Here is a 16780-nt window from a genome sequence, read left to right as displayed (position 1 = left end):
AGTAAAATCCACGTAACGTTTTAGAGGGCATTTTGAAAAATGTATATTTAAATATTTTTGTAAGACTACGATACAGTGAAAACATGTTCCTTATAAAGACGCCGGGAATATTACTGATAAAAGGCTGATTTTTCGCCATTGCTAACCAAATTAAAAGAAATATATATTTAAATTCTTAGGCTAAAACCACTTAAGTCATGTTACGTTGTTTTTGCTTTCGGTCGATGCCATGTTATGTTAAAAATTTATTGTTTCTTAAAACGCGTCAGTATTTACGATAATATATTTAAAATATATGTTTATTAACAGGGAACTGTTTCTTTAGGCATGATACAGGTGCATTGACCCGTAACTATGGCGAAAGGGCTTAAATTTATTAAATTTCTCCCGAATTTTCAAATAACGACTGGTAATTTACCCAACAATCTTAATTTAATTTTGAAATTCCATTAGGCTATCCGAACAACGCGTTTTTGTTTTTCCTTTCGTACGGTAGGGGGCGATGTTGTCTTCGTTTTCACACCCCCGTCGCTCGTAATAGGAGTGATATATCGTCTGCAATTACCTAGGCCCTAAAAAAATAAACGCGTTATTTCTCGAAGGCGGAAGCGTTTTTGATGCTTCTAAAATAGTCCATTTTCCGGGTTCCTCGAAAAGTATGAAAAGAAAAACGTGTAATGTCTGTGTTTAAAGGTTAGTCGCTGTTATATTCCGTATTTTATGTTTTGGAAATTGGGTTTATTTTACTTTCCTACTGTACGAAGCGTGGGCTGAATATACATGGAAATGTTTGATTCGTATAAGCGGAAGTAGATAACGTAGCTCCAATCTTGTTCGTTTGAAACATACACTTTCGAAGGCTACTATAAAATGGCCGATATTCCTATTTCCCTCTAGCGGTGGTTTTTGAAAGCTTTTAAAGGGACAATAACGCTATTTTTTCGGGCTTTCCACGCGGTTTTCGTTTTTTTTTCTACTTAAAATTACATGGCAATACTGTTTTTAACGACAATGAAACAGGGTTGCCATACATTTTCGAGGAAAAATAAGTAAATTTGAAGGAAAACTGCTTGGCAACCCGGTTGAAATAGCGTCTGCTCAAGCATTGTTCCTTTATATTATCAGAACCAAAAGTGACATAATTACGAAAAGTGTGACAAGCCCTGTAATTTCGTATGCTAAAGGTTTATTATTTATTGTCGCCTTTCTGGATCTTTTTAAGTCTAAGGTATTATATCGTAGGTAGATGGCGATAGCATCTCCACAGAACGATTAAAAAACCAAAAATATACTAACTTTGGCCAGTGTTAGTTAGTTCCTCCGTTCCTCACTACGAGGCGTTATTTTTGGTTTTAATTTCCTTCCCTCCCCAAGGCATACTTTCCCTTCTCCCCTCCCAACTTATCTCCTAACATTTATTAAAGGGGAACGGTCAAGCTTTAACCGGCCCTATAGCCCGTTAAAAATCTATAATTTATGGCGAAAACCGCATAAAAAAATATTAAGTGGTTCATTTTTAATAAAATAAAGAAATTTCGGGAAATTGAAAAGCGCGCATCTGAAGCGACACCTGGTGAGAAATCGGTGAGACAGTAAAACAACATAAAAGCGCGCGCTGCTGAAGACGCGAAAGATTTGTTTTGCAAGCGCGGCGCGTTCCAGTTATACGAGACCTAAGCGTAAATTGCGTGATTTTAAAAGTTAGGATAGTTCGCAAATCGCTCACTAAGGTGCTGCTGGCGATGGCGATACACCTTAAGATGGCGGCGTAAATTCAAACCCAAATACTTAACGTTATTTTACGTTTCAACTTTTTAGGCTGAAAACTATTTTTTCAAGACAAAATAAGGTACGTGTAAGCATATTGAACGTCTTGTTGATCTTTTGATATGCAAATAAGGCAATATTTGGAAAAGCTTGGCCGTTCCCCTTAGCCCCTATAAGAAATAGGTCCGATTGACACACTATAGGTAATTATGTCACTTTTGGCAGAACATTTCACGACCGAAAACTATCAATACGCTCCCTAAATTGGTTCGCCATTGAAACCTAGATAGGTAGCGACATAAGCCTATCATAAGGTCCCCATAAGTAAAGGTCTACCATACGGGCCCATGGTAACTGTGTTGTCCTGTAGAGAAGAAAATTAAAGTACGACGATAGGGCAGTAACGACATCTTGTTTTTCAAAATTTTTACACCTAAAATATTCTCTTACTTGGCAGAGCAGCCACGCTCGGGTTGGTAAATGCCACACGAAACGCGTCTAATTCTCACATTTGAAAAACAAATGCCTTCAAGAACAAAACTCTTATTTCTAATAGACCCTTTTAGGTTCTGATGAATCAATTTGCAAAGATAAGTGTTAATTTTAAGTTTTAAAGCGATAAAATTGCGAATAAGCCTTGGTTACGGTGCTAAGGGCTCGCGTGGTTCTAGGTTTAACAAGATGTCCCGGACATTTAAGTACACACAATCCACCAGATGTATTAACTATATTTCAAATATTAAATTTATATTTGAACAAATTTCCAATCATTTTGTACTTTAACTTTTAAACCCAAGAGGAATTTTATCGAAAACGAATTTTTCGAGTTACCTGGTTTTGGAAATAAGGTAGCGAAACGCGTACGAGTTAGATGGCACCTGTATAGAGCTCGGCGGAACAGATAAATTAACCGCCAAAATTTAAATTATTCATAAAACTTTCGGTTAACTCTTTATTTATGAATATTATTCGCGGTTATAAAAATAATTAATATGCCAAAAAATAAGTTTTTATTCGGATAATTTTCGGCTAATAAAACTGATATTTCTTATCCAAACAACGAGCTCTACGCCTGTATCAAATTGGCACGAAATTCAAATATGTCAATAGTGCGTACGCGGGTTGTGGGGTCCCGTTAATTGGCCACAAATCTCACTTAAAATTAAAAATTCTTAATGTAACTGAAATCGTAGTTCAGAAATGATCAGTACCAACTAAAAATATAATATTCAAACAATTCACTCTTAATTTTAAAAAATACGTACATTTTAAGACGAAAATTTCCAAAAATCACTTAAATGGACAAATACCTCACTTCCCTAGCCCCGATCCTAAAAATTATGAAAATCCCGTCGAGGCTATAATTGTGTATACCGATTGAGATATCAATCACCTTTGTACCACCTAGGAGCAACAAACACAACACCCTACACAAAGAGAACGCAACCCGTCAAAAGTCGTGGATTTTCTTGTGTACGTTTTTCATTGGCTAGACGCTTTAGCGCCTGCTGCCGTCGGAAGGTTAAAATTCGGAAATTGTCTTCCCCCTGCCCGTAAAACGTTCAGCGTAAGGGCTCGTGACGCTCGTCCAATGAAATTCGTACACAACCCTTCGTTAGCGTGTTTAAAGGCTAGCTGCGATTCATAGGTACATCTAACGTACCGCGACCAATCGTGTGTACGGCTGCAGCGACGGCTACACAGTAGTCAGTAGGTGATCCACGGACTGTAAATTTTAGAGGACGAGTAAAGCGTTGCCTTCCCCTGTAGAATTTTGGTTTCCCCGTGCATCAATCACTTCGAAATAGAGAGAGAGAGAGTCCGTCAAGGTCATTTGTACCAGGCATAGAGCTAGTCCCCCCCCCCCCTCACGCACGTTATCTGGAAATCTGGCCGACTGAAATACAAGCGCTTTAGTTTATGACCTTGAGGGACTTCCGTCAGCCTGATCGGTGAACGGGGCGTAAAATAACTCGGGAATACCGGTCCTCTAAAATTTACAGTCATTTACACTAATACACACAAATCCCTAAGGATTGTGTGTAAAAAGGTTCGCGCACACCGTCTGCGCATTCATAATGCATTTCGCTAAATGTATTACAGAAATGCATAGTTGAGGACGTAGCCACTAGGAGGTGCAGATTTTGAATACCTACCTCTTAATAATGGGAAGATTATATTAGTTTTTACTCATCGTTATTCGAAAATTTGACTTTATAAATAATGAAACTTGCACTTTAATATAATTTTTGCATCGTTTGCTTATTCTTTGATGTTAATTTAAGAAAAAAACGTTCTTATGACTTTTTTAATTGTCTGTAGCCGACGCTAGATCCTAGGCGCAAACTCGGAGAAGCTAGCGCCGTTACGCCACCTACACTTGTTTCAGTCGCGAATAATATAGATCTTACGTGAGAACTATCCATTTAGGCCACTAAAATGAAACGACTCAAAATTTACCAAGTCTATTAATTCGCATAAAGGGAATATAACCTCGGGTATTTGGTGTGGAACACCAACGTTTGCAGATCTGGCCGCTCTTGACTTTGGCTTTAAAAATGATTGGCGCCACTGTGCAGGAAAAATTGAATGGGACTTCCATAAAGATTGTTTTGCAGGTTATATTCCCTTTAAAGATGTAAAATATTAACTTTACACTGCGTAGGTATATTTACGAATTCATAAGCCATATTTTCCTGATTCAAAAGTTTTTAGAAAATAAATGTATGGTAAAATTCGTGGGCTGCACTATTTTTTCTTCCCAAAGGTGCTTTGAAAATTCAATGGAAGCCTGCGTAGGAAATGTTTTAAGGAAATAACATAAGTATTCATCTACGTATCTACCTAATCGCGTAAGAGATATATACTTCTGAAATTAGTTATTAAGATGAAACATAAGTAAATTCAATTACTTAATCGTGAAAATGAAACGTTGTACTACAAGTCTATTATTATTTCGTTAAATTTGACACAATTTTGTCTCGGGTAGTTTTTGACTCCGCCTTACTAAAAGACGATTTTCTTCCTATGATGTCAATTCTCCTTGAATAGCATGAGCAACTTTTGTTTCCGTAAATAAATTTATCTTTATATTTCTCATTTTTTTAATTAAATTATGACATACTTAGGGATGCACCGATATATCGGCCTATTTTTCTATTATCGGTATCGGCCAATATCGGCTTAAGCGAAGCCGATATTGGCCGATACCGATATAAGAAAATAAATTTCAGGAAAACGTTTAAAAATAAGAAAATTCTCGATTAACTAACTAATGATAATATATCATTTGATTGGCCACGACAAGTACGCCAGACTTCCGAAGCTAGATCATACCTTTTTTAGACAGGGGGTTACGAGTGTAAACAAATACAAAATTTGTGATAGAAAATATGTATCACGTAAAATGAAAAGAAACATATTCGGATATGCTCTCGCAAACGTTTTTTTCATGAAAAAATTGAATAAAATGGTATGACAGTTCACTGAACTGTCTTTTACAATTATATTATCTAATTCCTATGGATGCACCGATAGGGAAACCCTAGAGCCGAAATTAAATATATTATGGTTAAATACACTTATAGTAGAAGTGTCTGAAATTAGCGTCGCACACTGAACGATTTCGGTTAATGATAGTTGGTCGTAGAGTGATTGCGAAATACGAAGGCACTTTCTCTCTTGGAAATTAATGCTATATTAGTTTGATGGCTATAAAAACGCGTTCAAGTCTCAAATTTGAAAATAACTTGTATAATCGTAAATTCAGTGCTCGGTCAATTGCTTTGTCAGTCATTAGCCCGATAATGATTTATATGGTAATTGGCGAAATAGATTATCATTAGAGAACTTAGCGTTGTGAAATTTGGAAGGTCATACTTATGCTTGTCCTATTACTTATGGTATTAGTAAATACATTATTGGTGCAGAGCTGTGATTCGAAAGATTATGGTGGAACTATGTTATTCACTATTTTTAAACAGGTGCAGGGTGACCAGGGAAAGGCTTTGAAAATTTTATAGGAAAAATAGGAATTTTAAAGTCGAATTAAAGGGAAATAAAGGAAACTAAATAGGCGAAATATAGGAAGGCATAGGACACTAAATAGGAAAATATAGGAAAAAATAATAATGCAATTATTGCATATATCTGTATACTTTGCCTAGAATCACCTAGAATATTGATATATTTTTTGTACACTGCTTTCTTGCTTTTACATATTGGATTACTAAGGGGATTTACAAAGCCCGTACATTTCAAGATTTAGTTCGAAGGTGGCAGTGTTAGAACTAGATGTTCTATGACACGTACAAAAAAAATTCTTTCATTTTCAAAAGACCGTGAAAATATAGGAAAATGGGTGAAAATAAAGGAATTTATAGGAAGGCTTTAAAAACATAGGAAAATATAGGAAGTCTGGTCACCCTGAACGCGGGTATTGGTTCTTTCACACTTCTTCGATAATTATTTTATAGACTTCTGGCATTAGTAAGATAACGTGGTATTACTTTAGTCCATGAAACGAGTGACATATTTAATTTTTATTTAAGTACAATAAAAACGTAAAAAATAGTTGATAGGGAACTCAAGTTGAGCCCCGTCAATTGTCCTTCAGATATCTGTTGGCACCAATATGATATATATAATATAGTCGATAAGTTTATAATATATCACTAATAATACCGTAGTTATGTAATAGCATATGTAACATAATTACTCATAAGTAAGCCTCTGTGTAACATTTCTATAGATAAAATTTCTAATGGGACCTGGTTTCACATACAATAAGTGGACCCAAAAATGCAATAATTCTTATACTCTACTTGGAATACTTTTCGCGGCAGATTTTAGTCTCAATGTTGCTGGCGGTTTTTTGACGTCACTATGTTAAATTAACAAACAACGTGAGAGGGGAGCACGCGTAGACGGGATTTTTTCTCACGTAGGCGGGGTCAAAGCCGTCAGAGTGATCTTACCATACGCTATACGGCAGGATAAGCATTTCAAGTAGAGGTATGGATTCCTGCCTTGCGCTATTGAGACGGTTACCATGGAAACGAAATCAAGTGATCGTGAGGCATGAGCTGAACTATATATTATTAAAGCTAAAAATTCGCGAGGAATTCTGGGAGCTTCACTATCTTCCGTTTCCCTACATTGAAGTTGATGACGCGTATTTCGTCACGGAGTTATAAGTGACGTCATATCCCGCAACAAGAAAGTGATTTAATGTCATACTTTATAAGTGATTATGTTACATATGGTAGTAGTAATAAATTAAATTTTAAGCGGTAGGGGTCAGTTCGGTCAAGTTTCGAGTGTCGGAAGTAGTTGATTCGACGTTGGAAGGGTCCGGGAAGGGCTGCGACCCGTTGATTGGAAACGAGGCCGACCTGGCTTTCCTGTTCCTCAGAATGCGAACAGTCAATGCAACCAAAGAACACATCCAGCAGATGAAATGTCCCCAATATGAAAACTATCAAAGAAAAATGGTAAATGCTACAGCGAGACCACGCATCAAGGTGGATGCTTGGTTAAAAGGTTTCGATGGTACCTCGGCAACTTTCAAGTAGTGGAGGACAAGTGACGAGTCCATTTTCAAGTTCATGAAACTGGACAAAGCAGCGGGGCAGGTGAGGACAGCCATCGTGGTCGTTTTCGCGAGAGTGAGGTCCCTGCAAGTGGCCGCTTCGCCTATCTGGACCACAGCTGCCGCCACGATGGTGAAGACGGAGACCATGGCGGCGATTAACAGAAAGGGCATCACCCATAAGGATCGTCTGCAAACAAAATATATTCATTTCTCAAAGGTAAACAGAGTCCGTAAGTACTATACCCAACCATTTTCAGTCTAAGTCATTTTGGGTAGTGGTAAAATTGGGTTTGACAACTGAATTTAATTGCCAATCTTATCCTAATTTTAAGATTTCGTATATACTTTTCTAAACCACTCTCCCCCTATTCGGCTTTCCGTTGCTACGCAACGCGTTTTGACATTTTTAATGTTTAGGCTTAGTTCCTCTTTTCGTTGAAACAGTCGCGAGCCAGATTTCCCGCACGGTACTGATGAGACCCAAATAGAACGAAACCGGTCTACCGTTGGAATTTCTGGCTATTTTAATAAATTTAATTTCGTTTTCCATTCGAAGATCTAATTGGTCAGAGTTTCGCGTCTTTATGTTTGATCAAAGCTTGTAAGTTTTTAAATTTCTTCAAATTTGTTTAGGGTTTAGTTTTTTTATCCCTTTTCATTATGGATTAATCTACTTATTCGCGCATATTATTGTCCTAATTTTGGTTAGTTAGAGAAAAGTTTGTAATAAACATATTTTTTGGGGAGAAGTAACTGCTACACATTCGTCGAAGGATAAGATCCTTTCCCAGAGATAACGCCATTAGAGGTTGATTTTAATTACCCAAGCCTTACCAGATGGCGCTTACGGTCTAAGAAATATAAAATTTTAAATTATCTAAAAACAGCGAAAAATATAATTTTTCGATTTACATTTTATGCTGAATTTTTTTCTAAGTAGATCTTTTTTTTTAATTTTATAGTGTTTTTTATACATCAGTATTAAAATATTTAAGTGGGCGCCATCTATATATAAATAAAAGCGTTTAAATCAAACCTCTAAGGGCTTCGTGCTCATTATTTACTTCTGCTCACGGTGTTTGATTAAATAACGGTTTATTTGATATAAATCGGATTTTTATTGTTTTTTTTTATTTCATTGATATTCAACGTTTTAAACGTCTTGACAAATTAATTAATAACGTGAGTACAGCGATTACATAAACTACAATCTAAATTAATTTGAATTAAATATAATAAATCCCTAGATTTTTGAGAACTACCAAAATTTAACTAAAATTAGGATATTATATTGGTAATTATGCGACTTTTGTCAAAAGCAATTTTACCACTACCCAAAATGTCTTAGTACTCAAATTTACAACAACCCAATTACGGCAGAATTTCTTACTATATAAGACCCTGAATTTAATTTGTATTTAAAGACTTAAACTACTCAAAATTACTTCTAGACTGAAAATGTTTGGGTAAGAGTCAATTTGAGAGAGAGAGAGCTACCCAAATATGGAATATCACCCACTAAAATAGAACCCGAATTTAATTTCTAATTTAAAACTAAATTTAAGTTGACAATGCTAGAGAACCAACTTTTGTAAAATAAATTAAAAGTATAATAGGTGATTTAAATCAATGATTCTTTTAAAAATCACATGATTTATATAACTAATTTAAAGGGGAACGGTCAAGCTTTAACCAGTTAGATAGCCCTATAGCCCATTAAAAATTAATATTTTCGGCGAAAACCGAATCAAATAATATTGAGTGGTTAATTTTTAATAAAATAAAGAATTTTCGGGGAATCGAAAAGCGCGCGTCTGCCGCGACACCTGGTGAGAAGTCGCTGAGACAGAAAAACAACGTAAAAACGCGCGCTGCTGAAGACGCGAAAAATTTGTTTGGCACGCGCGGCGCGTTCCAGTTATAAGAGACTTACGCCTGCATTGCGCGATTTTAAAAGTTAGGATAGTTCGCAAATCGCTCATACGGTGTTAGGGGCGCTGGCGGCAGCCCCTAAGATGGCGGCGAAAATTCAAACCCAAACACCTGGCGTTATTTTTCGTTTCAACTTTTTGGGCCAAAAGCTATTTTTTCAAGACAAAAAAAAGGTACGTGTTAATATATTGAACGTCTTGTGAATCTTTTGATACGGAAATAAGGCCATATTTGGAAAACCTTGGCCGTTCACCTTTAAATTAAATTGATGAATAATAATTTGAGTCCTACCCAACGTGCGGAGTCGTTGTGACAGCCACTCTAGCGGCGGCTCCGTAGTAGATCAGAAGTCCGAAGGCGTACAAGGATGTGGCAGCGGGCAAGTAAGCCACGAAGTCGCAAACGTGCGTTGGCCCCTCCGTGTCCGGATTGGCCGTCGCGAACAAGACGCATTTATCCTTAGCCGCACTCTGTGGAAACGCTACTCATTTATCACGGCGATAAAACAAATTCTCTTTGCAAGCCACCAAAAGCGAAAACAACCGCCGTGTATTGAAAATTTATGGCGGATGAAAACTATACCAACCTTAGCCAAGAAGAGATTGCTTAGCGCCGAAAGACCGCTGACCAGGGCGAGCAAGTGGATGAATGCCGTGGACAGCAACTGACAGTGGACGTAGATTCCCATTTTTTAATCCAGAGACTTAAATAACCCGTGCCATCGAGCCGGATACAGGACGGTGTTTCTTTTTCTTTATACGTTTCTCGAAAACGCCCCCTATATCTCGCGTTCAAATGATAAATTGTCGTCGTACGCCGATGAATAACATTCATATTCCAACGTTATCGACGCCGATGATAAGAAATATCTGAAATTCTAGCAGTGTACCTTTTGTTATAAGACGCGTTTGAATTAAACCCTTATCCAATTTACTTTCCAATCTGTGTAGTTCCCCCCTACCGTGTCTACGAGGAACTGTTTTCATTACTTAAAAACCATTTGTACTTTTTTCCCCGCGAATACTTCTTTTTATAAAGTAACGGGGCCTTCTTACGTCACAGTCTCTTTACTTTTAAAAGTCTACGAACACGCGCTACAGTAGGCAGAGGAATATAGGTTTTTCTATTACGCGTGCGATGACTATACTAACAAAGCTGTATCATGGACTAATTAATTAGTCCATGGCTGTATATTGTGACGTAACAAGTTGGGCGAGACCACTTTTTATATTTCAAAATCAACTATTCGTAAAAGTAATAGCGTCAGGCTGGCTGGCTGGCTGAAAAATGTCTCTCTAAATATTTGTAAAAGACAATTTGCAGCCAGCCAGCCTGACAGGGCTACGCTATTACTTTTACGAAATCGTTGGGAAAAAGTAAAAATGGTTTTTGAATTCCCTACGGGCTGTTCACAAAAATCGCCTCCCTCGAAAGACCCCCTAAATTACTCAACAAACAGTCAACCCCTCAATTAAAATTTATTTAATTATAAAAATAATTTTTTTTGCCTTTAGAAAAGAGAAAGTCAAGTACTTAATCGCTACTGTTTGTTAAAATAATAGACGCTAGCATAAACTCTATGTATGTCTTATTCAACTTGTTAAAAAGTTGAAAATTTTGGGTTCCACTTTGAAACTTTAAAATAATACGTAACATTTGAGTAACGTAATTTGTGAAAAGTTTTGCCAATTTGTAGACAGACTCTTCGAAAACACTCTACTAATTGGAAATATAACTAAGTAAATATTAACTCAAAGTAATTAAAAATATTGAAAATTTTAGGGAACGCATTAAGGTTAAAATATTGTTTTGCCATATTAGGAAACGTTAATATTAAATTTAAAACTGTAATTTCATTTTATAAATTTTAAGATATCAAATTATGTTTTCATTCACTAACTCCTTATCCAATTACATTCGCGACAAAGTCTTTGACAAAACAACGTGGATTTGTTTAGTTATAGTTTCATTTATTGAAGTTCTTAAAGAGTCAGAATAAAATGACGCCAAAATACAATCATTTTCCTTTTTTATTTTTCTTCCCAATTGGACAAAATATATTTCGCGCTTTTATGTGGCTACAGAACGGTTCTTTTAGTCGGCCAATCAAAAACGGTACTATCAGGGGGAAGAGCGCCACCTTGTTTTCTTTTAATACATTAATTTCCATTCAATTTGTGGTTTTTTTGTTAATTTTTCTTTTCAAGGGGATGGCACGATATCACTTTTTTTTAAATCCATTTAGAATTGTCTCTCCTATAGAACAACTTGGTTGTCTTGGAAACACTAAAATTTACCAACTATATTTAATATATATATATATATATTCTCTCAACAACACAACCATATTTAATTTATTTTTCTTTATATAATATAAATTGCACCGAAATGAAGGGATGGGGTTAATTAAATTTCGGACTAAACGCTATTTTTTTAAAATTTATATATAAAACGAAAAAAAAACAACAAATTCCATTGAATCAATATCAAATGATAACGTCGCAATTAGTAGGAAGTTTCGTTTTAAAATAGGAGGAACTTTCAGGGGATTACGTCACAGATTCGGGACACTCATTTCGCGCCGCCTAGTATTGATTTCACAAACTATCGCGCGGTTTGGTTTTTATCTCATAGGAAAACGATAGCTTTTTTTTTGTAAAACTATTAATTTCTTTCCACGATTTGATACACATCAGATATTAATTTAGCCTATTTTATACTTCTTTGTAGCGGTATATTTTTGCACTTTTTTTAAATTTAAATATTTGTTATGACGATTGTGACAGCAGCCTAAGATTAATCAGAAACTATGATTATTTTTTATATAGTCTTTGGATTTTTTTCTTCAATGACGTCATTGTTGCGTTCTCTGTTTGGCGTCTTCCATTTGTGGGGAATTAACATAGATGATAGACGTCGGGTATTTTGTTGTTGGGAGCGGCGACACAGACACGTCCCCCAAGCGGTTTCTACGTATAACATGTAGATCTACGATGACGTCACGGCAATATCGCTGACGTCACGCGACTCGGATAGCGCAATCTCGGTAGAAAAAACAGCATTGTTTGAAGCGCGTTTCTTTCGAAAATGGTGTCGTCACGCGCGGGGCCCGAAACGCTCAAAATGTTTTGCGGTCTTGTACAATAATTGCGGTTGTTGTCGACGTCGGAACGGTCTATTGTTCGCTACGACGCCGCCGTGTTGTTACTTTTGGAAGGTTGCTGAGGCTCACTCGCCTCGTCGTAACCCTGCGCCACAGTCTCTAATATGTATTTGATGGTCATTTGATAAATCGTGGCCATGTTATCCGTGTAGCGGTCACCTAAAGTCTCTTGGACGGCCGCTAGAAACGGATTCTCGATGCGCTGCGCAGCCACAAATTCGGACAGTTCGGAAGAAATGGAAGAAAAATGAAGGTTAATTTCTCAACAAGATAGGACTAACTAGCCACCTGATTATTAAAAAGGTGATAATCCACCAAACCACGTGTGTTGCTGTAAAACAATGTTAACACTCAATGGCGCACCCAGGGGGGGGGCAGCTTCCCTCCCCCAGGAAGAAGAAAATAAGCATATAACGTTTTTTGCTTATCATTACAAACTCTACCTAAAAATGTTTTGGGACTCATCGCCCCCCCCCCCCAGAAAAAATCCTAGGTGCGCCACTGTTAAAACGTCACAGTGAAGCCGGCAGTTAATTATTGCTTTGACGTGAACACGCTCAAAAAAGAACCATCGTCGACACCCTTTTGCCTATTCGCTTGCATGTCGGTGACGCGTTAATGTTGCTGTAACCATACGACTCCTCACTTTTTCTCCACGGCTAAATGTAGCAGCGGTTCCCAAAAGATTACGTCATTTTGTATATTTTCTGGCGGGTGTATGAAATTCGTGATTCGACGGCTAAGCTTAGCTTTTTACCGTGTTTTGCTTATATTAAAGTTAAGTTGGGTCTCTATACTCAGTTGCACGTTAAGAAAGGCAAAATATCTAGTACATTTTGCGGGAAGATACTAGCACAAATTTCTGGTAAATTGGCGGCGGAATTCAAATTTCGCCTATTTACTGTTGAATTCGCAAGGGTTCCTACCCGTGTTATATTAATCCATTTTGGAAATGTCTTTTGCCTAAATTTCAAAGTGATCAATAAATATTTAATGTATCTTATTATTTTTAAACTTTATTATAGGTCAATTTATGTATTACGCTCCTTAACAATCATAAAATCGCGCGTTTGTGTACGTCAACGTGGTGATCTCGGCATTACCTGTTCTATACTTACCCTGGAACACGCCAAAAGGAACTTTTTTTTAGTTAGTACCAAAAATATATTATTACAACCTATTTTAAATCTTATTTAAGTTAATTAATTAATTAATTATCACTTTAAAATACAACGTAATAGACTGTATTTTCCAAAATTATATAATGGGCGCAGGTATATTTAGAAATTCCACCGTAAACAGGCCAATTTAGAAATTCCCGCCGCCGACTTACTGGAAATTCGTCCGAGCCAAATGCACTAGATATTTTTCATTTCCTAACCCGTAACTGAGTATATACGAGCTATGGGCAAATTTAAATTGGAAAATATTGCCAAGTTAAGTCACTAGTCACAGCCCTATTAAACGAGCTATAATTTACCGCCATTGTCACCGAGTAACGCAAGAAGCAGCTTTGGCGCATTGAAGACTGCCATCTGGTTTCAATGCTTTTATAAAACAATTGGTTTGGCGAAGAGAGGGGGGGGGGGGGGGGCGTTGTGCCTAGCTATCACGCTGGGCAGCTGTTTAAACAATCGACCACAGACCGATTCAGAAAATACCTACAGGGAAACAAACATTTAGAGCCATTAGAAGTTTACTTTAAAGAGAATTCCCTAGAGGCAGGGTTATTTAACTTTAACAGGTTGGATTACGGAAGCTTACGAATGGCGCCCATAAGTCAGACTTCCTTTCCCCAAATTCCTCCTCTTTTATCGTCATTGTATAGGAGCGCCATCTAGGCTATTTACAACGAGTAAAAATAGCCTTTATTCTAAATAAATATTAACAGAAATCATTGATTTTTAAATTATAAATGTAAATACATTTTATTATAAACTGTTATCATAATTAGTCGACTCAACATTGTTTTCTTATTTTTTTTCCACGAGCTTCTATTTATCTACAAAAGAGGGCACGGTGGGAAGTCTGACTTCTTGCGCGGCACCCGTTTCTATTACTGGCATAGCGTCGTAATATAATTTACTAAAGTTGAATAACCCTGTTAAAGGTTTAATGGTAATGCTTTTATTTCTAAAGCCAGGGTCCCACTAGAGCTTAAAATCCAGCTTAGGTCGTTTGAATGTCAGTTTTGACCGCCGCGCCGACGATAATTTCTTGGTTCACACGTGCGAAATCGCTTCACCCCAGTTCGCTTATATTCATTTCAAATAGTTGATTTTATAAAATGTCTTTACGCTTGCCCAACTTGTTGAAATGTTGCCCTGGAATAGTTCAGCCAAAGCCTAAGAATGAGTTCATAAACTCTTTAGTGGGAGAGAAAACGGATCCACAGCTGAAGCGGGGGGGGGGGGGGGACATTTCAACAAGATGGCCAAGGTTATTTTATTAAAAGAACTATTATGACCAGAATTTTGAAAATACAATTTTTTTTCGCAAAACAATCATTTAATCATGTTTACTAAACATACTGTAATATTATTTGACATTAGTTAAAATTTTATTTGCGTTATATTTGAAAATATGACCAATTTTAATTCCCAGCCATGTAGTTTTGAAGCGATTCTAAGCGAACCGACCAAGACGATTTGCTACCCGAACCAACACGAAGTAATTTCTCACGCTGGTTTTGAAAACTAGTTATCTTAAACGAAGCGATTTTATTTGTAAGAACCTGGCTAAAGAGATGGCGCCAACGTCATTAGTTTGGATGAGAAAGGAATTAAGACTTACTGATTAATTACAAAAACCTACTTCTAACACTATTTTAAAGGATATTTTGTGTAAAAACATAAACCAAAGTTGAACTCAGGAAAACATAGGCACACTACGATTACTAATAAAAGTAAATTAATATTTTTCGCTATTTTTGTATAAATTAGAAATTTTAGCTTTCAGAGCGCTGGCGCCATCTTATAAGACTTCGGTTGTTTAAAAATCGACATCTAATGGCGTTACCCCTGTGAAAGAATCTTCTTTCTGGTCATATTGTGTTGAAGTGCATTTATAATCTTCAATTGCCTATTCCAAATATTATTTTATAATTCAATTTTTTTCGAAAAACGTTATAAATGCAACGTACGAAATGAAACTCTTTTTATTCCTTTGAAATTATTAATTTTTAACTTACATGTAAAATTGATGATATCACCGACCGATAATAAAGTCTTTATTGAGGATGAGGCTTTCATTAACTAAGGAAAATAACTAAAGGACGCTTAGAAAAACTACTTTAAGTGATTTAATATTTGAATTTAGCATAAATGAAGTGACCAAGTTGCCCCGACTGAAGTAGCTGAGATTCAATTATTTTCATAATAAAACTATTTTAATCCTGGAGTTAAAGCTTTCAATTTTCATTTTAAAACCTCTTTGATCACGGAGTACCAACTACCAACCAACGTGTAATAAGTTAAATCTTTACATATAGCTGTCAAAAATCAATTTACATAAATTCACCATTAAAATTACAAAGTGAAAGTATAATAGAATAAGCATTAGGATAAGTCGAAATTATCCATTTTCATAAAAACTTTGAATCATAACAAAATATTTGGAGTATATAATTTAAATTAATTATAAATAATATGCCTTTAAGATTTTTGAGTTCACTATACCCTTAAGATCTTTTGGATTAACAATACCTTCAAGATCTTTTGGGTTCACTATATACCTTTAAGATCTTTTGGGTTGACTATACCTTTAAGATCTTTTGGGTTCACTATTTAATTTCCATGATCACTATACCTTTAAGAAATTTCCATGATCACTATACCTTTAAGAAATTTCCATGATCACTATACCTTTAAGAAATTTCCATGATCACTATACCTTTAAGAAATTTCCTTGACCACTATACCTTTAAGAAATTTCCATGATCACTATACCTTTAAGAAATTTCCATGATCACTATACCTTTAAGAAATTTCCATGATCACTATACCTTTAAGAAATTTCCTTGACCACTATACATTTAAGAATATTTGGGGTCACTATAACCCTTAAGAACATTTGGGATCACAATAACCCTTAAGAATGTTTCGGGTCACTATAGCCCTTAAGAATATTTGGGGTCCCTATAGCCCTTAAGAATATTTGGGGTCCCTATAGCCCTTAAGAATATTTGGGGTCACTATAGCCCTGAAAAATATTTGGGGTCACTATAGCCCTTAAGAATATTTGGGATCACAATAACCCTTAAGAATGTTTCGGGTCACTATAGCCCTTAAGAATGGTCACTATAAACCTTAAGAATGGTCACTATA

The 16780-nt window shown here is 36.2% G+C and overlaps 2 protein-coding genes across 2 annotated transcripts in view; both read right to left on the bottom strand.

Annotated features, from left to right (window-relative positions):
* Nucleotides 1-6271: 6271 nt before the first annotated feature.
* LOC149936126 (uncharacterized) lies at nt 6272-10116 on the bottom strand. Its single transcript, XM_090153103.1, has 4 exons — nt 9879-10116; nt 9584-9762; nt 7322-7547; nt 6272-7243 (listed from the first exon to the last, which is right to left on the bottom strand). Exons 1-4 carry the CDS (start codon nt 9978-9980, stop codon nt 7052-7054), a joined length of 699 nt encoding a protein of 232 aa, XP_090009229.1. The 5' UTR covers nt 9981-10116; the 3' UTR covers nt 6272-7051.
* A 1188-nt stretch (nt 10117-11304) lies between these two features.
* The window catches only part of LOC149936125 (neuroglobin-like), a 56750-nt gene continuing 51274 nt past the window's right edge, over nt 11305-16780 (bottom strand). The window contains exon 5 of the mRNA XM_090153967.1: nt 11305-12657. Coding sequence (XP_090010093.1) covers nt 12478-12657 — 180 coding nt within the window. The 3' untranslated portion in view covers nt 11305-12477. The remainder of the gene's footprint in view (nt 12658-16780) is intronic.

Source organism: Leiobunum rupestre, chromosome 7, assembly GCF_980474605.1.
Source record: "Leiobunum rupestre chromosome 7, qqLeiRupe1.1.hap1, whole genome shotgun sequence".
Classification (NCBI taxonomy): Eukaryota; Metazoa; Arthropoda; class Arachnida; order Opiliones; family Sclerosomatidae; genus Leiobunum; species Leiobunum rupestre.
Note: the sequence above shows the minus strand (reverse complement) of the source record. Positions and strands in the feature narration are given on the sequence as shown.